The 20,739-nt window shown below is 52.9% G+C and overlaps 1 protein-coding gene across 2 annotated transcripts in view; it reads left to right on the top strand.

Moving 5' to 3' along the window:
• Nucleotides 1-8,677: 8,677 nt before the first annotated feature.
• The window catches only part of NECTIN1 (nectin cell adhesion molecule 1), a 94,502-nt gene continuing 82,440 nt past the window's right edge, over nt 8,678-20,739 (top strand). For both annotated transcript variants that reach the window (XM_054438541.2, XM_054438540.2), the window contains exon 1: nt 8,678-8,809. In XM_054438541.2, the coding sequence (XP_054294516.2) occupies nt 8,731-8,809 (79 nt within the window). In that variant the 5' untranslated portion in view covers nt 8,678-8,730. The remainder of the gene's footprint in view (nt 8,810-20,739) is intronic.

The raw sequence follows: 20,739 nt of genomic DNA, 5'->3' as shown, positions 1-20,739 counted from the left end.
AGAGACCAGTTGTCTTAAGATCTCCATATACAAATCATGGTACCCATCCAGACAGGCTCTTGGTCTCTCAGATCTCAAGGCTGGGGAGAAACACCCCTTTCCCCACTCCCCTCCTCCATCCCACCCCACCAATGATAATCATCATCCCCAACAGGTATGAAGATGGCATACAAAATGCTTTTACAAAGATCCTGGGAGTCGTCAGTGTCATCTTACAAGCGAGGAGACTGAGGCTGAGAGAGGTATTAATAGTTCATTAATAGGGTGACCAACTTGTCCCACTTTGCCTAGGACCTTCCCAGTTTTAGCACTGAAAGTCCCGTGTCCTGGCAACCACCCCCTCCTCAGCCCCAGGTAAACTCCAGGTTTCATGGTTAGTAAATGGCAGGTCCAGGACTCAAACCTAACTCCAGAACACAGCATCCTCTCCCTTGGCTGCCTCCTGGCAGCACATGGTCTCATGTTCCTCAGAATTCAGTTACCTGCATGGGCATTTTCCACCCTCTGGATGTCACCTGCAGGCCACTTGGCAGCCTTCTGGATCACCTCTTTCTGGAAACATGTACTCAGGATGTACAGGGCATTAATATTAACCTAAATCAAATATAATTCAAAAGCTCATTTCTTCAGGAAAAGCACTTTACATAATAGAGAAAAAAATTAAATCTATTATTAAAGTAGCCTCATAATGATAGTAAAGTAAATTTTACATAAAATAAAAACTCTTCACCCACAAATTATTTTCATTTCTCCATGTCACCTTCACATTTTTCTCTTTATAAGTGTATATTTTTACAGAATTATAATGCAGTCTATGGATAATACTTGTTCTTTTCACTTCATATTATAGAAGTCTGGGTTGGACTTTCCTCGTTTGGGGTTCTCCATGTCATTAGCATCAGTCATTAGCCCAGATTACAGGGAGTCTGGGCTCAGGGCTGCCTCCTTCCGAAAGCACTCCTTCTTCAGCAGGGATTCCTAACTCAAGGCCCCAGCTGGGCTTCAGCAGGTTGCCACGTGAACACTGTCCTTGTGTGTATGTGCAGTTTTCAGGGACACAGCACTCATAAGATCCCGAAAAGGTCTGAGACCAAAGAGTCAAGACCCACATCTCCACAGCCCCAGCCTCACCTCCCCACTCCCAGGCAGGCGTCAACCATGAGCTTTTTCTGCTGGGGTTGGGCTGATCCAGGAACTCTGCTCTTCCCTAACAATACCTTCTATTTCGTGGTTTCCACATAACTTGCAAGAAAAGTCTGGTTCCTCTAGACAAGTAGTCCATCCTGATAATTATCCTGACCATAACACCCATCCCTGGATATAAAAGCATCATCAAAGGGAGGAAAGTGTGGGTGGGAGGTTGAGTATCTTCCTTTCTCAAAGCCCTTTTCCCTTTCGTCTTTCTACATAAGGTATGCTCCACACAGAAGCTCCACTCCATCCCTTCCCATCTTCATGACCTAAGCTCTCTGGTCTACGCAGATCCTGGATGAAACCCTCTTCTCAGTATCACTGTTGAGTTTTAAGTGCTCCCATCCCTAATCAGGAATGCCACCTCTACTCACATCCAGAATTCTTTAGGATTTGGGATGTCATGATTCACAGAAGTATATTGAGGGCCTTCTGACCAGACACAAGGCATAGACCAATTTCCCTTCTTTCTGGAGAGTTGGATGGTTCAAGATGGAACTTGGGCCTTCCTATCACCTCTCAGAGCTCAGCCCCAAATGCCATGCAGATCGCTGGGACACCATGGCCCACAAGGGAGAGGCTGGTGTCTGTTAACCATCTTGGCAGCACTTCAACACAGTGGATCATTGGACTGGGGAGTGGGTGCAGCTGTGTGTAGTTGCTCCATCCCCAAGAGCAATGGCAGCCAAGACTCTGCAGTGATCTCCATAGGAATAACAGTAATTAAATGTTGCTAAGCGCTGTGGGATACAGAGGCACCATCATAATCACCACAGCCACCAGCGTGATGATCATAGTAATTAGGTGCTGTGGCTTCCCATCTACCCTGGGAGCACTGCCTGAGGTGAGGTTGGCCTCAGGTTAGGGCAAGAGGGTAGCCATGCCAGGTGGGTCCTCTTTGGGGTTGGCTAAGGCTTTCGCCATACTTTCTTCATGGGATTCCTCCTCCTTTCCTCTCCCCTTGCTCTCAGCCTCAACTGACACCAGGGTAAGGACTGGGGACACAAAAAGAGGTGACCCCCATCCAGCATGCCACTCCAACATATCTTCTCCTATTGACAGATTTCAGGGGATTGGGGAATCTTGGGGAATTCGTAATAGGGCTCCTCTCACATCAAAGTGAACTTCATTAGCCAATTTCTGAATGACACCGAGGGGCCTGGGATATGAACAGGAGGGGAAGTCATTATTGTATTGACTTTGCGCCTTTTCCAAGCCCAACAGCCACCTCTCTGAAAGAACCTGTGGAAGTCAAGGGAGGGCTCAGAGGAGAGTTTCCTAGGGATGGCACCTTCCCCAGGGCCGATCTCTTGTCTAGTCACCCCACCTCATGCCTCCAGCCCTGAGGTGGGTGAGAAAGGTGAGCCCAACTGTCTGCTCTTCAAGTGGGCTGTCATTCCTGCAGTTATCAAGTCTCAGGGCCAGGAGGGAACGTGGACCTCATTGCATCCATGTTCCATGCCAGGGCAAGAAGCCCATGGACAGCATGCCTGATGAATGGGCCTGCTGCCTGAGTCTGAAAAGTGACTGAGAGGTCAATCCATTGTCAGTCAACTAAGATCCCTCAACAGTCTTGCTTAGACTAAACTGAAATCTACCTCCCCCAAAAATATGCCCATTGGTCCTGACTTTTCCCTATGAAGATACACAGGTGATGCTTGCTCCTTTCTCCGTGTAGATTTTGGAAGCTTGGTAGTCATACCCCACTTAACACTCCCTTTGGCCTTCTCAATTGTGAAGTCTGAAGCCGCTTTCCAACCTCTCTCTGCAGATAACTTCAGCTCCCACTGTACTGCAATGACCTTATTATAAACTTCCACTTTCACTACTCCACCCCAAAACTTCTACCTTCACTACTGTCTTCACCTTCCCTCCAGGCTCAGAGAAAGATGGGTCTTCTCCTTTCCAAGTCTGACCCCTTCCCACCCTCAGTGCCCCCCAGCCCAGGACTTACTCCATAAATGACACCCTATTTCACTTCTTACACTTGCTTCTCCACTCCCTCACTGTCCACTAGCTCTTTTCCTTCTGACTACAAGATGCTCGGTAGCTTTTGATTTCCGATGAAAAAAGAGAAAATAAGCCTCTTGGTCTGTCTTGCTAACCCTCTCCGAGCTTCTCATCCACCTCGCTCACTCCGTCCGCCACCAAACTTCTCAAAAGCAGAGAGGATACCTGCTGCCTCTGCTTTTTCACCTTCCAGTTGCTCCTCCTCCCACTTTGATCTGGGTTCAGCCCCTGCCTGGTCACCAACATCACTCTCTCAAAGGTCACTGGTGGTTTTGCCACTGCTTCCAAAGACCCCTTCTGATCCCCACCTGCTTTCTGCAGCATCAGACACTGTTAGCAACCTCCTCCACCTCCTCTATTAAATCCTCTTCTCACTTGGCTTCCATGACAACCCTCTCTCCTCACTCCCCTCCTCCTTCACTGACCAATCATCATCTGTCCATCCTACCCACATTGTTGCCAGATTCATCTCCTGAAGCACAGCTCTGACAGTTCCCAATAAGTGCTTCTCTGTTCAGAAACTTTCCATGGCTCACCACTGCCCGCAAAAATAAATAAATAAATAAATAATAATGGAGTTGTAAAATCATGCAACTATATGTAATTCATAATATACAATAATCTGTTGGGTTTTCAAACCTTTTTAAGCAGCAGAGTCTTCAAAGTCCATTAAAAGATATCTTTCTCAGAAGCCCAATTTTCAAGTACATGAAAACACATGCTCTTTAAATATGGCTCCTGTTGAGCCTAGGAAATTCTAGGGTTTCCAAAACACAGTTGGAAAACCAGTGAACAAATTAAACTCCTCAGTCTGCAGATGAGAAAACTGAGGTCCAGAGAGGGGAAGTGATTGGCAGAAAGTGGCACAGGATGTGAGTTAATCAACACATTTTCATCACAAGCCTGTCAGGTACCAGGCATCTTCTAGGTGCTAGAGATATAGCAGAGAACAACAGCAACATGATCCCTGCGCTGGAGGAGCTGACAGTCTAATGGGGAGTGAATCAAGCACTATAAACCATCACGAAAGTGGTCCCAAGTATGCAAAGTCTATAGCAGGGGATGATTGGAAATCCCAGTGGCTCCTCCTCAAAGCCTCAGAGCAGGGTGAGATGAGGCTGCAAAAGCAGGCATGGGCCCCTTAGGCCTTGTTGAGGACTTGACACTGGTCTCAGAGTCTGGCAGGCCAAGAAATTCTTCCTGGGCATTGTGACTTGACTATCCGCATTTGAAAATAATCCACTACTAAATTTAATGTTGTATCCTGGATTAAATTGTGGAACAAAAAATAGACATTAGTGGGAAAAAACCTGGGGAAATCTGAATAAATTCTGTAGTTCAGTTAATAGTATTATACTAACACTAATTTCTTAGTTTTGATAGATGTACCATGGTTCTATAAGATGTTAACATTCAGGGAAGATAAATGAAGGGCATATGAAAACTCTACCATTCTTGCAACTCTATTGCAAATCCAAAATTATTTCAAAATAAAGCTTGTAAAATATATATAAACCATTTTCAGGAAGGGGAAAACTGGATGTAGAGAGACAGATGACAATAATAATGATGACTAATACTTAAACAGTTTTTCCTGTACACCAGGCATTGTTCCATGCACTTCACATGTTTGGCTCAAGGCTCATTTAATCCTCACAACTTCAAGAGGTAGGTGCTCTTATTTCTCCCTGTTTTACAGAGAAGTTACCTGAGCACAAAGAAGTTAAGTCACTTGCCCAAGGACACATAGCTATTGGGTGTCAGAGCTGGAGTTTAAGAATTCCAATCCAGGCAGATTAGCTCTCCAGAGTTCCATGTGCTGGACCATTACATTTTACTCCCCACCTCAGTGCAGACTGGCTATAGTGTCAGAAAGTATTGTAAAGACCAGGTAGAAATCGTGAGTGCATGGACTAGATTAATAACAGGAGAAATGGAGCAATGTCACTAGACCATATATATATATTTAGATTTAGATTTAGATTTAGATATTTATATTTAGAGATATATGTATTTATATTTAGATATATATATATTTATATTTATATATATCTCAGGGGCAGAATCAACAAAATTGGAACATGGTGGTTTAGGAAGAGGTAAGAAGCAAGAGTGACTCCTGGGCTCACAGCTTAAGAGCAGGAACCAAAGCCTGCTTTCCTGCTGCTTGGTCCTGTGTTTCTTCCCTGTCACTAAAGGAAACCTTCTGGTCCTTTTGCCTTCTGTTTGCGCCTACCTGTCCCTTTCTCTTATACATCTCTAAAACGCAAAACGAACTGGAATGCCTACTGTCCTAACACAGGTGGCACCTCTCCCACCTCCACGTACCTCCATGTTCTGTACAAGCTGTTCCTTCCACTAAGGAGTCTCTCTCCTGCCTCTTTTGGTCCAAATCTGATCTGTCCTTCAGGGTCTCAGTTAAATGTCCCCTCCCCCAGCAACCTTCCCTGCTTGTTTAAAGATGATGAGTGAACAACCATACTATATCACTTACTTGCTTCCATCTTCTCCACCCAACCAATCCCCAGGCAGCCACATCTTCCCTGCTGGCCGCACCCTCTTTGGAAGCTCATTTAAGATCAGAGGATCAAAGAAGCCTGACCTAAAGATGGAGAGAGTGCAGCCGGGTACAGTGGCTCATGCCTGTAATCCCAGCACTTTGGGAGGCCAAGGAGGGTGGATCACCTGAGGTCAGGAGTTCCAGACCAGCCTGGCCAACATGGCGAAACCCCGTCTCTACTAAAAATACAAAAATTAGCCGCGCGTGGTGGCACACACCTGTAATTCCAGCTACTCGGGAGGCTGAGACAGGAGAAACACTTGAACCTGGGAGATGGAGGTTGCAGTGAGCTGAGATTGCGCCACTGCACTTCAGCCTGGGCAACAGAGCAAGACTCTGTCTCAAAAAAATAAAATAAAATAAAGATGGAGAGGATGGGAGGGTAAGAGCAGGGAACAAGAAGACATTGGTACATCTGATTGCCCCTTCAAACCATGCCTTCAGCTCCTACAATGTGCCTGGCACAGAGCTGAAGGCCACCACAATGAATTCAATTCAACCCTGGCCCTTAAAGCACTCAGCAGCCAGATGGGAGATTCCCAGCTGCCACAAACTAAATCTGATAGCGTGTTCCCCAGTTTAAAACCCTCCTAGTGGCTACCGAGCATGATTCAGGAATCTGCAGACCTCTCCTTTCCTCAAGTCTTAGGCTCAGGCTACTACCAGTCAACCCTTTGTGGGCCCCCTACTCACCTAACTATCGCTTACCTTCATTCCTTTGCTCGTGCTGACCCTCTACCTTAAATCCAGTCTCTTTTATGTCTCTGCCCTCCAGCACTTACCTTGGTCTGATAGATGACTCACCGAGACCCTGTGTTCGCTTCCCTGAAGCCTTTACACCGACCCCACCCCGGGCTAAACTGGGCACTTTTTCTGTGACCCACCAAACCCACACAATCCCATATTAAATATTTGTTTACGACATCCGTTTCTACGTCTGTCTTCCCCCACCCTTCAACTAGATTGAGTTCCTTCAGGGCAATGATGATGTCTCCGTATTCCCGAGCCAGGCACTGTGTTTTGATACAAAGAAAGCCCAGGTTACATTTGTTAAATGTAAAAGACCATACAGTGAGTGGGTGAGTGTTCATGAGAATGCCAGATCTGACTACTTCCGCAAGAAACCGAGATACTCCAGGGCCGGATTCCAGGCAGTGGGAATATGGCGCTGTCTTTGCCCCTTCTCCAGTGAGGAACCAGAATTTACATGTTATCAGAAACAGCCACTTCCCCTCTGCTCCTGCCAGCCTAGAGGGCTGGGCAAAGGGTAGAGGGAGCAGTGTCCGGCCAGGGTCTGGGGAGAATTCGGCTCTCCTTAGTGGGAAACTCTGTCTGTCTTCCTCCCCCAGGGGGAGGGGATGGGGATAGGAGGACCAGAGTAAGGGGAGCAAGGCAGGGCCGGAGGGCGCAGTCGCCTTGGCAGAAATCCTACCACACCCGGATGTGGTGGGTGGTGAACGGGATGGGGCGGAGAGTCCCTGCCCTGCCAGGGACACTGACTGGACGATCCACTTTCGCGGGAATCCCACAAATCTCTAAAAACTAAGGTCCTGGAAACTGGAGAAGAGCTCGTTTTCAGGCTATGTTTGGGCAAGGGCGGGGCGCGGAGTGCTTCAATTTTTGGAAAAGGAATCCCCGAAAGGAGCAGGGATTAGAAAAGAAACTCTACCAGAAACCTCAGTGGGCCCGTCTCACCCACTCATGCCCACCACTGACTTCTCTGGCAGCTCCCCGTCGCCCCGCGCACCGCTGCCTCTCAGTGGAACGTCCAAGTGGTGCAGAGGAGAGGGATCTCCGGAGACTGGGTTCTGTTGCGAGCTCTGCCACGTTCCGTCCCGGGCGGAACTCTTCTTTGGGCCTTTGTTTCCTCGTCTGTGAAATGGGGCCAGGGTGGGAGCAGAGGGCTTGCAGAAGCCCTGCCAGCTCCGACGCTGCTAGCCGGGATTCTCCATTCCGCCCTCTCCTCCACCGCCGCCCCCGGCCCCGTCCTACCTCCACCCCCACCCTCCTCGCCTCGGCGCCGCCGGCCGCTAGGGGTCACTGCCTGCCTTTGTCAGCGGAGGAGGAGGGCAGCCCGCGCTCCAGCCGGCTCCCCAGCTGGAAGGCGGCCGAGGGGTAGCTCCCCAGCGAGGGTCCTGAGCCGGACCCCGCGGCCCGCGCTCGCGATCCGCCTCTGCTTCGGTCGGGAAGGCGCGTGCGCTCGGGCTCCGACCGGGCCCCGGCGGGCGCGCATCGAGACCAGGAGGGGGTTAACGCTAACCCCTCCCCTCTGGCTGACATCACGGGCGAGCGGGTGAGAGGCTGGAGCTCGGCGAGTGAGAGAAAGAGAGCGAGAGCAGCGAGCGCGGCTCCACATTGTTGCGGATCGCCGGCACCCGGCAGAGCGGCGGCGGCTGGGACGCGCGGCGCCTCCGACCCGTTCTCCTCGCGCCCGGCCACGCAGCCAGAGCCACCCGGGCCGCCGACCGCCGAGCCCCGCGCCCGCCGCCTGGGCCCCGAGCCTTCCGCGCCGCCCGGGTGCGTCCCGCCACCCTCGGAGGACGGCCGGCCATGGACGCCTGCAAGTTGGAGCCGAGCGGGAGGGTGTGAGCGCGCCGGGGCCAGGAGCCCGCGCCGCGCAAACGGGCAGCCGGGCGCGCCGGGGGTGGGTCCCTCTCCCCAGCCCCGCTCTGCGTGGAAGAAGAGGGTGGGGACCGGCGCCGGGAGGAGAGCGGAGGAGGCGAAGGGGCATGACTCGTGCAACTTGCGGCGGGCATCTGCCGAGCCTCTGAGCCGGCGGCGGCCCGGGGCCCGGACTGCGGCCGCGCGGATCCCACCCAGCCCACCCCGCCCCGGCCGACGGCTGCGGCTGACCTGGATCCTCCGAGGGCCCGCCGACCGCCAGCGATCTTCCCTCATCTTCCGGGCTGGTTTCTGCTTCGCGAGGAGCGCTGCCCTTGCCGCCCCTCTCGCAGGACCCCCGGCCCCCGATGGCTCGGATGGGGCTTGCGGGCGCAGCTGGACGCTGGTGGGGACTCGCTCTCGGCTTGACCGCATTCTTCCTCCCAGGTAAGAGCGCTCACCTCTGCTTGTCCCCACCCCCATCCAATGCCTCCCCGGGGCTGGGAGTCGGATGGCGGGCACGACTGGATTGTGGGGAGTGAAAGGAGCTAGAAAAGTTGGGTCACGGCTTGGGTAAAAGGGGTGGGAGGTGGCACGGCGGAGAAAGAGGTTGAGAAGCCGAACCGCCTGCCCTGCAGGGAAGCAGTCGGATGAACGTCTCTATGTAGCATGAAAGCACTTTCTCCGCTCAGTTCTTCACAAAAAATAATAATAGTAATAGCGTTCTATTTATTTAATAACCAGCTCTCTGCTCGGGAAGCAGTTTGGAAACACTGCGTGTTACATAAATGCAAAATAATCACCGTAATCACCGTCTCGGGGTGGGAGACAACAGCCCCGGGGGAGGGCGTCAGTCTCGGAGCTGCGGGTTTGGAGTATGGCGAGGGGGCTTCGTTTCTTTCGGCGGCCCCTTTGCCAGACGGCTCAGGACGCTCGGGCCCCCTCCCGCCCCACACCGCCCCACAGCGGGCGCGGAGAGTCGGCTGCTGCGGCAGAGGCGGCTCCTCGCTCACCTGCGGTTCCTTTCCTGGAGGATGAGGCCGGGGCAGCCTCCTCCCGGCCTGGCGCGGGACCGGGCTCCCCCTCGGAACTCTGCTCCCAGCTCTGGGGGCTCTCCCTGGAGGAGACACCGCGGGCTTCCTGCCATCCAAGTAGCTGCATGACCCACTTTCCCGAGGGTGCCCCGCGTGTCCTTCCTCGAGGTGCGGTCTGCCGGCAGCCGAGGGGTTAACCTCGCGCCCGACCCCGGGGTGGCCCTGGTGGCCCATTCTGACGAGTGGGGTGGGGACGGAGGCTGGGACCAGCCCAGGCGTATTGTGCTGGGGAATGAACTGGAAAATGCGTTTAGGAGGCAAATCCGACCGAGTCCCCTCGCCTGGATTTAACCCTTTGTGTCCCTGGGGAAGCTGCCGAGCTCGCCGGCTGACTGAACACCAAGCGTGGGTCAAGGGGTGTGGGGAGTTCCTCCAGCTCTCTGGGTAGAAACCAGAGACGACCTGCAGCTCTAGCAACATGGGATTTTGGGGAGGGGGGCGGATCTTGACTGGAGCACGTGGTCCCCGCCTTGGGGTAGCAGAATAGGGGGCCAGTGTACAGAGACCATCTCCTCGTGGGGCAGGAATATTAGATCCCGAGTTCCTGCAATGTGCTTTGCCGCAGAATGGCCAGGCAGTTTGTTATCGAGGGACCAGTCTGGCTGCCTAGTTCCGGGGCTAGGGTGCACTCCTGGAAGGCAGAAGCCTGGCCTCATTCCCTTCTATGCCTCTCCTGCTGCCAGCCAGCTCACTACGAGGGCCCCGCCAATCTCGCTGAGTGGTGGATGTCTGGGAAGCAGTTTGTGAAAGCCAGTACTGGGGTGCCTCCACCCGTGAAGCTTGGGGTGCTGCCCTGCTGGCTGTGGGGGGTGGGGAAAATCCAGGGCTCACAGGTGTCACTGCCCACCCTGCCCCCAGAGGGTGGTCTTGGTGAGAGTGAGAGGTCTTCTCACACTGGATGGCCTGGGAAGCCAGCCAGAGATACAGAAGTTCAGGCTCTAGGACTTGCCTGGCCACGGGGATTTGAGTTTCCAGGAACCCTTCAATTACATATGTCCACATCCGGAACCCAGAGAAAGGAGAGCTTCCCAGAGCTCTGGTTGGTCCAGCACACTAGGGGTTAACGTAATCCTGGGATGGACAAAGCGTGGTGGGAAGGGTTGGGAGAAGGGGAAGGAACTCACCCCATTCTCCCTCCTTTTGTTATTCTCTTTCCCTAGCTTTGTGATCCCTTCATGGTTAATTCCTTCATTGGGGGCTAGAGGCCTGCTGTGCTCCACCCACTCAGGAAGTGGGAGCAGGGAGGTGAACTCACCTGGCTCAAGGTGGATACAACCCCTGCCAAAAATCTACATGAAAGGGTGGGATGCAGAGAAAGGAACCAGGGATGAGAGAGGTACTTAATAAATGCTCTTCCATTGACTGTAATTGACTGATGGGTAGCATCCGTGCACCAAAGTTCCCGGACCGCCCAGCTCCTCTGCCCAGTGGCTGGGCCCCTGGTACCTTCTCTGCTTGCTTGCTCTAGGGTCCACGGGTGCAGGGAGGCAAGTGGATACAGTTGTGCCCAGTCTGACACTTGGATGGAGGCTGGTTGGCCCAGAAGTTGCAAGCCCACACCCTACTTTGCATCACCTGCTGGCTTCCTCCCCATTGCCCGCTATAGCGTCTCTCTAGGGACTTGCCAGTCTGATGCTCTTTTCAGGGTTTTCCTGGGCTGTGACAGGGAAGCTGGGTCTGGGTGTTTGAGGAGAGGAAGAGGGAGGGGCCTGGAGTGTGTGCGATTGCCCCCAACTTCAAAACACTCCCAATCTGGCTATTGAAGTGTAAACACAGAAGTATGTTTTCAACAACACAGACTTTTCTAAGCAATGTGGTGAAGCCCCACAGGCCTCTGTTTCCTGAGATGACAATCCACGGTTTCCTCCTGTTAACTTAGAGGACAGGGTCAGTGAGGCAGGTGGGTTACATCCCAAAAAGAGACAGGGGGAGCCCGAGGAGGAGGCAGAGGACCTGCCTGAGAAGCAGGTGCATTGAGCTGTTGTCCCACCTATACCACACCCTCCCTAATTGGCTTCCCCACACCTTTTGTCTGGAAAGAGAACACACACCCCAGGTGTCATGCACACCCTCAGAAGACCTGTCGGGTCACAGCACACCCCTCTCTGCAGCCTCTCTCTGCAGCTTGTGCAGAGCCTGCTGCCATGTGGTCTTTGAAATTCCAAGTGTCAGGGCTATTGGGTTATTTTCCTTCCTCTCTCTCTGTTTCTCACATACAGTGGTGTGCTTCAGCTTGCTGGGCAAGGCATTATGGCAAAACCAATTCTGCTGGCCTGGGGTTTGCAGCATGTGTAAATGGGAATCTCCTTACCCATTTATAAGGCAGCACTGTGGAGTGCCTTGGAATTGGATTCTAGGCCTCCGTAGTCAAGGCTGGAGGGGAAGAGGAGATACGGCAGAGCTTGGGCCCAGTTGCCCTGGCTGAGTGGCCCTGAAGGCATCTCTTGAACCTGAACTTCTGAGCATATGCGACAGGTAGCCCTTGTTGCCTGAGGCTGGCTGAGGCTAAGAGTGTTATCGGTTCCCTTCTCAGCCACTCATCTTTGTACAATGAATGCACCTTGGCTACTGTTTGACCTCCAGACTCTGTTGTATGTTGCCAGGATGGTTGAGCCGGCCAGAACCCTAGTGCTGATGACTGAGCAAGTGGGCCAGGCTCGGGGGCAGAGGGTCAGTTCCAGTTGCTGTGTCTATGATATTGCCATTGTTTAGCAGCTGACTAATGTTCATTGTTCAGCACAAACAGAAAATACCCAAGGGAGGTGTGTACGTATCTTCGATTTTTCCGACTGTATCTTTTCCTGGTTAACCTGGTGAATTAAATGCCTCCTACCTCAGAGACAGACAGACAGAGAGGTGTCAGCATATTCACCTGTTTTGCTGATTTAAAAAAAAAAACAAACAAAACTTTAAACATTAGCCAGTGTGCCAGGCTAAAATGGTCATGAGCCAGCTGTGGAACTTAAGCTTGACATTTCTGACAGTCTGCATAGGGTCTCCCCTTTAGTATAAAGTGTGTGTGTGCACACAGGTATACAGGGCTTTGTGTGTTTGTGTTGGTGATCTGCCGTTCACTGTGCATGTGCGCATCTATGGGGACTAGGAGTAGAAGGTGTATGTGCTTGTGTCTGTGGGTCACTATGGGACTAGGGCCATAAATGTATAACATCAAATGTATATTCACATATAACTGACTGCTTAGAGCTTTCTGACTAGGACTTTGTGAGTGGTCCAGACTTGAGAATGCCTATCTGATGTGTCAGAGTGTCGGTGAGGGTGACTTTGGGAGGGCGCCTAGGATTTGCCCTTGGTTAGCTCTTCTAGGACACACTACCGGGTCCTTTGGAGGGTGGGAAGCCTCTATGCTGCTTCCTTTTTCTGTTCTGCCCTTGGCTTTAGACTGGGCCTCTGCCTCCTCGCAGGGAGATGCTGAAGACCTTGACCACACCAGGAGAGATATTCCTCTCTTGTCAGCCTTCTGTTGTCTCCCTGGCAGGCATAGCAGCACTGGAACCTGGCATTACCTGGGGCCTAGCCTGCCCCACGCATTCTCATGATCCATGAATGGCTGGGAGGGGCGAAGGGAGGCAGTTTTTCAGCTCCTAATTTGGCATCTTTGCTTCCTACATGGGTACTTAAGGAAAAGAACCATGGTGTGTGTGGGGAGGGGAGGTAGCATACTCTGGGCATTTAAAAAGGGCGTGAGCATGAGCTTTGGTCCTCCATGAGGGCCCTGCAGAGCTGTGTGTGCTCAGGTGGGCAACATACATGTGCCTGGAAGCATCCTGGGTTCCTGCAGCAGAAAGCAGGAGCCCCCTTATTGGAAAAAGAAGTGGGAATAAGGGACAAGGAGTGGGGAAGAGGGTGGTCCTGGGAGCCCAGCACCCCGTGCCCAAGCCGAACTGGAAAACGTTTCCCCATGATGCTCACCCCTGTCCACAGAGACCAGGTCTGCAGAGCCAGCAGCAGATGTGCTGGCTGGGGCAGGAGGTAACTTAAGATCTGAGCAGGGATCACCTTGCAGAGGGAATGCCCTGAGCTAGAGATAACACCCTTTAGTCCAGTTAACTCTTTAAGCTCTGGATTCTCTCATCCTGTTGGGGGCTAGGAGATGGGGAAAGGGAAGAGATATGAGAAAACACACGGAACATAATATCCGTACCTCACCCCGTTCCACAAGGAGAGATGAACTCAGTGTAACAGGAGAGACCCGAGATGGACACAAAGACAGACTTTCTGACAGCAGATTGTAGAATCTTCAGGGCAATTGATTATCCCAGGTTTGTCCTGGGTGGGGGCGGGGGAGGCAATAGGTATGTATTCTCGGGGGGCTAGTGGGAGGTCTGCCTTTCACAGCCTCCCAGGAGAGAGCAGAGCAGCAGTGGTCCCAGGCACTGGTAGAGGGAGAGCAGCAGACAGCTCACTTCCTCTCCCTACAACCTGATGATCACTCCATCTTGGCAGCCCAGCATAATGAGATTGCAAAGTGGGGCGCACTGGCCTGGGTTGGAATCCCAGCTCTACCAATTACTAGCTGAGTGACCTTGGTCAAGTCACTTTATAGGCCTCAGTTTTCCCTGTTTTTTTTTTTTTTGAGACAGAGTCTCGCTCTGTCCCCCAGGCTAGAGTGCAGTGGTGAGATCTCAGCTCACTGCAACCTCCTCCTCCTGGGTTCAAGCAACTCTCCTGCCTCAGCCTCCCGAGTAGCTGGGACTACAGGCACGTGCCACCACACCTGGCTAATTTTTTTGTATTTTTAGTAGAGACAGGGTTTCACTGTGTTAGCCAGGATGGTCTCAATCTCCTGATCTCATGATCTGCTCACCTCGGCCTCCCGAAGTTTTCGTATCTTTAAAATAGGTTTTTGTTAATACAGATTCCCAAACAGGTTGTGAAGATGAGATTGAGAATGTTGTATGAAAAGTGCTTAGCACATTGCCAGGCATGTGAGCACATGCAGTGAAGTGAACTTCTATCCCCTAGGCCTTCCCTCTCAATGGTCCTGGCCCCTCTGAGTCTGCTACTCGTGTTCCCTTGAGGAAGAGCCACTCAGCTGCCTGTGCACTGCTGACCTCACTTCCTGTGTCCCCAGCCAGGTGCTACTTGGGAAGCGAGTCCCTGCCCCCACTCGGGAGCCTGGCCGCCTGTGGGTAATGCACAGGTTCAGCCGAGGTGGTTGAGGGCTACCTAGGCAGCAGGTGCTGTGCGGCCTTTGTTCTGCTGCATGTCACTGAGGGCTCTCCAGGCACCTGCCTCGCTCCCTGGCTGTGGCCCAGCTGGGGCACCGTTGCCCATCTGGAGGCTAGCCGCAGCCATAGAGAGGGCCTGGGACTCAGCCCCTGCCTTCTTTCACTTCCACGTTTGAGGGGAAGGTGGACAACAGCACCCTCCCTCCAGGACTCCACTCACCCCCTGAGATGGTATCAGCCAGATGGGTAGAGAATCCCTGCTGGGGTCACCTCCTTCTCACTGGCAGAAAATCCTTTCAGCCTCCTGTTACAGACTGAATCCTTTTGCAAATTGTCATAATACTGTCTGTGGCACTCTATAGCCACAGTTTCAGCTGAGCCTCTCAGGAGCCCCATGTGAATGGCATTAGTGTTGTATTAGTTCCATTTTAGAGATGAGGAAAGTGAGACCTAGGTTTAGCAATTTGCTCACCGTCTTATGCTGTTGTGGCCAGATTAGACACTGGGTCTTCTGACTGCAAATCCAGTAAACCAGAAGGATGAAAAGATCGGGAATGGACAGATGGAAGAGGATGAACCGAGCCAGTAGGATGTTAGAAAGTATCCATGGGACGGTCCTCCACTTTACCAGCCACCACCAGCTCACACTCCCCCCACAGCGGGGCAGAGCCTGGCAGCTCCCTGGGGAAGTGAGGAATAAGTTGAGGATATAGGTTGGAGGGTGGCTTAGCTGGAGATGACCACAGAGCCCAGGTTGGTGTAGAATAGAGGATGCCTAACAATGGAACATTCCTGGGGGCCAGGGAAGCAGTGTCCTGGAGCATCTCTCTCTGGGTATCTGGGCTGAGACATGGGCAGGGCCCCTGAGGTGTGAGCATGGAGCCCTGGGGCACAGGCAGGCACAGTGCCAGGGTGTGGGCCTGGCCCGGAGCAGAGAGCAGGTGTGGACTAGACAGAGCAGCAGAGAGGCACGGGGGCTGGCCCTCTCCTGGACTATCCCCCACCCACTCTGGTCAGCACAGACCCCAATTTCATTCTCAGTTTACAAGGAGTCTCATTACCAAACCACAGACAATAAAACCCTCCTGGCCATTCTGGCCTGGATCTCATTAGAGGACATTAGTTCCACTGGCTGGTGGCTCCACAGGGACACAGCTATGGGAGTTGGGACACAGCTGCGGGCGTGGCCCAGGCAGCAAAACAGGCCAGTGGCCTTGGGCACCAGAATGGCCCACTGGGAGTCTGAGTTCAAGCTATGGGCTTAAATGGAGTCCGTCCCCACAAAGTCCTAGAATGCTTGCTTCCCAAAGCTGGAAATGTGTGTCCTGCCCACCCACTTGGATGCTCAGTTCTGCCCCCTGCCTGAAGAGGAGAAGGACACGGCTCCCTCCAGGGCTGTTCTGGGGAGCTGGCCTTCTCTGGGAGGAGCTGGGTGGAAGCTCAGCAAATCATCGTTCCGTGGAGGAAGGCCCTTGGGGACAGGGGACAGAACAGCCTCCCACACTCAGTACATCTGGATGTGCTCTGAGATATACGCCCTGGCACCAGAGATGGACTCTGGAGTCCTCGCAACAGCCTTGGCCTGAATCTTGGCCTGTCTTTCTGTCTGAAAAGTGAATGTAGGGAGTTGGGGACCCTAGAGAGGAAGCATTTCCCCTCACCTGTAGATGGAGTTTCACTGATGGCTGAAAGAGCCAGCCACTATGGAGAGCCAGCGGGTAGCCTTGGCAGGGGCTTCCTAGTCCCACCCCTCCCGGCTTGAGTACCTTGTCCTCAGTCATTGTGCTGGGGCCTTGGATTCCATCTTGTGGTTCTTCCCACCAAAGACAGGAGGATTTCTTTCTTAGCAGATTCTGGTGCCTGCTGACCCAGCAGCCTCCTCTCTGCCTGTACCTTCTCCTCTGCTTTGCGTCTGTCCCCTGCAAGCCCGCATACCTGCTGGTCATCACAACACCGCCATGGCTTGAAGGATGTGGCCATGAAAAACAAGACAGGAGCCAAGGCAAGCGTGTCCCTTCTTGATGCCTCAGGCTTGTGAAGGAAAATGAGCACCACGCCCAAATAACTGGCTTTTAGCACACACAGTCTCACTCGGGGTGCTCCCATGGGGGAGGTCACATGGGTCAGCCCACGATTTCGCAGGTGCCCGCCAAATGAGTCAGTGGAGGTGGGAGCACCAATCTGCTGGGGCAGATGTGAGTCTGCCCTGCTGTGGAGGAAGGGAGACTGAAGGACTGCGTGGGCTCGTGGAGTGCCCCTCTGGTGAGGGCCTGCCGGCAGCTGGTCTGGGATACATGCCCCGGATGGGACTGGGGAGGCAGCTGCTGTGACTGTTCTCTGTGCCCCATGCACCCTCTCCCTCAGTCCCGGTGTCTTGTGGACAAATGCTGTCAGCTGCTAGGACAAGGGCAGTGGAGGAGGTGCCTCTGGTCCTAGCCAGCTCTGCCACCACGTCATGTGGGTCCCACTGCAGGGGAGGATGGTGGCACGTCCTCAGTCTGCTGCTCCAGTCTGCCCACACTGCTCCTTGGGTGAATCCACCTAAAGCACACCTGAGGGGGCACAGCACCGCCCTAACTGGTCCCCCACTGCCCTCCCCTGCACACCATGCTTTCCATGCCCAGCGCTTTCCTGCCTCAGTGCCTTTGCACATGCTGTTCCCCACATTCCCGCTTATTTCCCATAAATATGAAATCTAAATACTGAGGTCAAGAGCCACTTCTATTGTGAAGCTTTCATGACCCGCCCCCCCAAGCTAAGGATAACTTCTCTCATCTCAAATCCCCCAGCGCCTCATCCATGCCACCCCCTGCCACCAATTACTTTCCATCCTGCTATCCAGTCACTTGGGCCTGGGATTTATCTTCATCACAAGACTGGGAGCTCCATTGCTGATAAGGCTTGGTTTCTCCAGGGCCTGGCATAGGGGACGAGTAGGCCATGCTGGGTGGATAGACAGTTGCTTGTTTGAACCGTTGATGAGGATAATAATCACACACTTGTATTGAGAATTCCTGGATGCCAGGCACTATTGTAAACATCTTACATGTAACCACTTAGTTAATCTTCATAACAAGTCATATGGAAGGTACTTCTGTTCTCCCCTGTTTTATATATGGAAAAATGAGGCCCAGATAGAGCTTAGGTAACTTGCCCAGGGTCACACAGCTAGTAAGTGGCAGAGCCAGGATTCTGATTCCAGAAGTCGGGCCCCATGTCTGTGATTATACCATGTGGCTAAGCCTCTCTTCCTGGCGGGTGGCAGACAGGTGATGGAGGAAGACAGTTTCCTAAGCCTGGAGTCCTCACAAGACTGCTTCCAGAATCTCTTCCCACCCCTGCATAGCACCTTCTTATTCACGTTCCTGTCCCTTCGATGGTGCAGCCATAACCTGGTGTTGTAGTTTTACATGCCTGATGCATTTGGGGAGTTATTAGTGCTGAATCTTCAGAGAGTCTTGGCACAGGTTGAACATCCCTAATCCAAAATCCGAAGCTTTTGGAGCGCCGACATGACGCCACAAGTGGAAAATTCCACACTTATCCTCCTGAAGGGTCGTAATCCAAAGGCAGTCAAAACATTATTTCATGCACAAAATTATTAAAGCCACTGTATAAAATTACCTTCAGGCTATGTGTATAAGGTGTATATGAAATAGAAATGAAATTTCATGTTTAGACTTGGGTCCCATCCCCAAGATAACATTTCATGTATACAAATATTACAAAATCTGAACAAATTTGAAGTCTGAAACACTTTGGGTCTCAAGCATTAGGGATAAGGGATATTCAACCTGTATTACTGGTCTATCCTGCCACAGACACTGTTGTGTCTTGGGAGTATTCATGTGGCTGTGCCAGAGTGGAATATCTTAATGTTATCACTGTTGCATCTCCTGAGTCTTTGGGCATCACTGATACCATTTGGGCCCCCCCACACACACCATGTCTCACAGTGAGACCAGAGGCAGGTATAGTAGCTCCTCTGAGAGAATCTGCCTGGTCCCCCAGCGCATGTTCCCAGGCCAGCCCCAGATCCTGGGTGGATCCAGGGCTCAGCAAGCTGACCCTATGCCAGAGCCTGTCCTAAACTTCTGGAAGGTTTCAGGCCCTCTTACCCTCACCCAGAGATCCCAAAAGATGGCAAGGGAGGGGCCCCTACCAGGGAGTGTGGATGGGGAAAATGATTTAGGGTGTTCTCCTGTGCCGGCTGCTTTGATCTCCTGGGATGAAAGGGCTGGTGCTTCCTCTGCCCCAGGCAGGATCAGGACAGCAAGCTGGGGAGACAGGCATTGATCCTGGGTCCAGGCGTCCTCAGCTTCATAGGTGAGGGCAGAGAACTATCCCAGGGAAGAAGATCACGGGGGCAGAAAAATCAAAGGCCTTCCCCAGGGTTGTGGCTGAGGACTAGGAGTTGACTCCAGACAGTTCCTGTGCAGATTGTCCTCTCGAGGGTCACCCAGGGCAATGCTCCTCCCAGCACACCCTGACCCTGCAGGTCACCATACAGGCTCAGGCCTCACAGACTCTCTTGCTTAATTAGGAAGGTAATTCGGCTGCAAAACAGTCATCTGATCTGTGTCGACGCCAAAGCGAAATTCCTCCTAGACCCTCCGCTGTTCTAGATTATCCATGCTCCGTTAGCTTGAATTACCACGCAGCCTCTGTGGCCCAGACACAAGCCAGAGCTATGCGATCAGCTCCTGGGGCTGGATCTGCCCTGCACCTAGGAAGTGCTTGGAAGCAACAGGAGGAAGCCTGACTCCCATCCAAGCCGGAGCATTGCCCAGCCAGCACGAGGGGACCAGCATTGCCCAGAGCCCCCCTACCCTGGGGCCTGCAGGTGCCTGCCGGGCTCCCAAGCTTAGCCACTTTTATGTCCCTCCCTTCTGCCCGCTGGGACCGGGCCCCTTTGAGGGTTTTGAATCAGTGGCAGAGGCTTTCTGCAGCAACTCCTAGGCATAAATTGGAGTGGAGGCAGGGACAGGCATCTCCCTGAGTGTAAATAACACTGGAGCGGAGCAGCCACACTGCACTGGATTATTTTATCATGATTGCCCACCTCCCCCACCCCCTGAACTGTCCCGATCTCATTGGCCTAGATTGCTGCATCTCTCAGAATGATGGAGGGGCTGCCTCGCCCTTCCCGGGCAGGGTGGCCAGCCCTGCCATTGAGGCACCCTCCTACCCAGCAACTTCCCAGATTTATTCCCTGTCTTTATGGTGCCTGGAGAGTCATCAGTGTCCTGGGCTGGCAGAGCACTCTGATGATCTCCACTGGCGTGATGGATGGGCCTTTGGGGGAACATGTGCGACAGCCCCCTGCTCCCGGCCTGGCTCTGCCCTGACCACAGCACCGTTCCCCACCCTCCCAGGGGTCAGATGATGGCCTCGGGGCCAGTCCTGAAGGGGCGGTGATGATGGAAGAGGGAGAGAGCATCAGTCCTCGGCACCCACCTCTCAGTGCTGCTGCAGAGTCTTTCTGGCCTCCTCCCCAAGCTCTGCTCACAAACACCCTTCCCAGGAAATATCCCCGTTACCCTCTCTTCATCTCCTATCACTCCATTACTGCTAGCCCCCCGGCACTTGTGTACACAGTTTGCGCTGTAATGATAATCTGTGTGGTTTATGTGTTTCTTTACAAGTGTTTTTATGTCCTCTGTGTGTGTATGAGGAAGGTTTATGGTGTGTGTGCGTGTATGAGGTCACGTGCTGTGTGTGTGTGTGCGTGCGTGCGCGCGCGTGTGCACACGCCTGCTTCTGATTAGACTCTGATCGCCATCTTCTCCCACACACAGGTGGGAGGCTCTCACCCCCCTCCTGGGGTTGGGGACACAGCCTGGCTACTAAGGGTGGGCGGAGAAGGAGGGGGAGCCGATCAAAGATGATGACTGTCCGGGTAAAGTCTACACTGCCCCCCAGCCGCCAGTTAGAGAACCGGCGAAGGTCAGCCTTAGATCATTGTTTTGTCTACAGGGTCACAAACAACTAGTTTGACTATTTTTCCCCAAGAAATTGACTGAACCCAGTGGTTATTTTGGAGTCAAATGATCTCAGCCTTTTATGACTTACCTGTGTCAGCGGGTGTATCTGT

This window comes from Pongo pygmaeus, chromosome 9 (genome assembly GCF_028885625.2).
Source record: "Pongo pygmaeus isolate AG05252 chromosome 9, NHGRI_mPonPyg2-v2.0_pri, whole genome shotgun sequence".
Taxonomy (NCBI): domain Eukaryota; kingdom Metazoa; phylum Chordata; class Mammalia; order Primates; family Hominidae; genus Pongo; species Pongo pygmaeus.
Note: the sequence above shows the minus strand (reverse complement) of the source record. Positions and strands in the feature narration are given on the sequence as shown.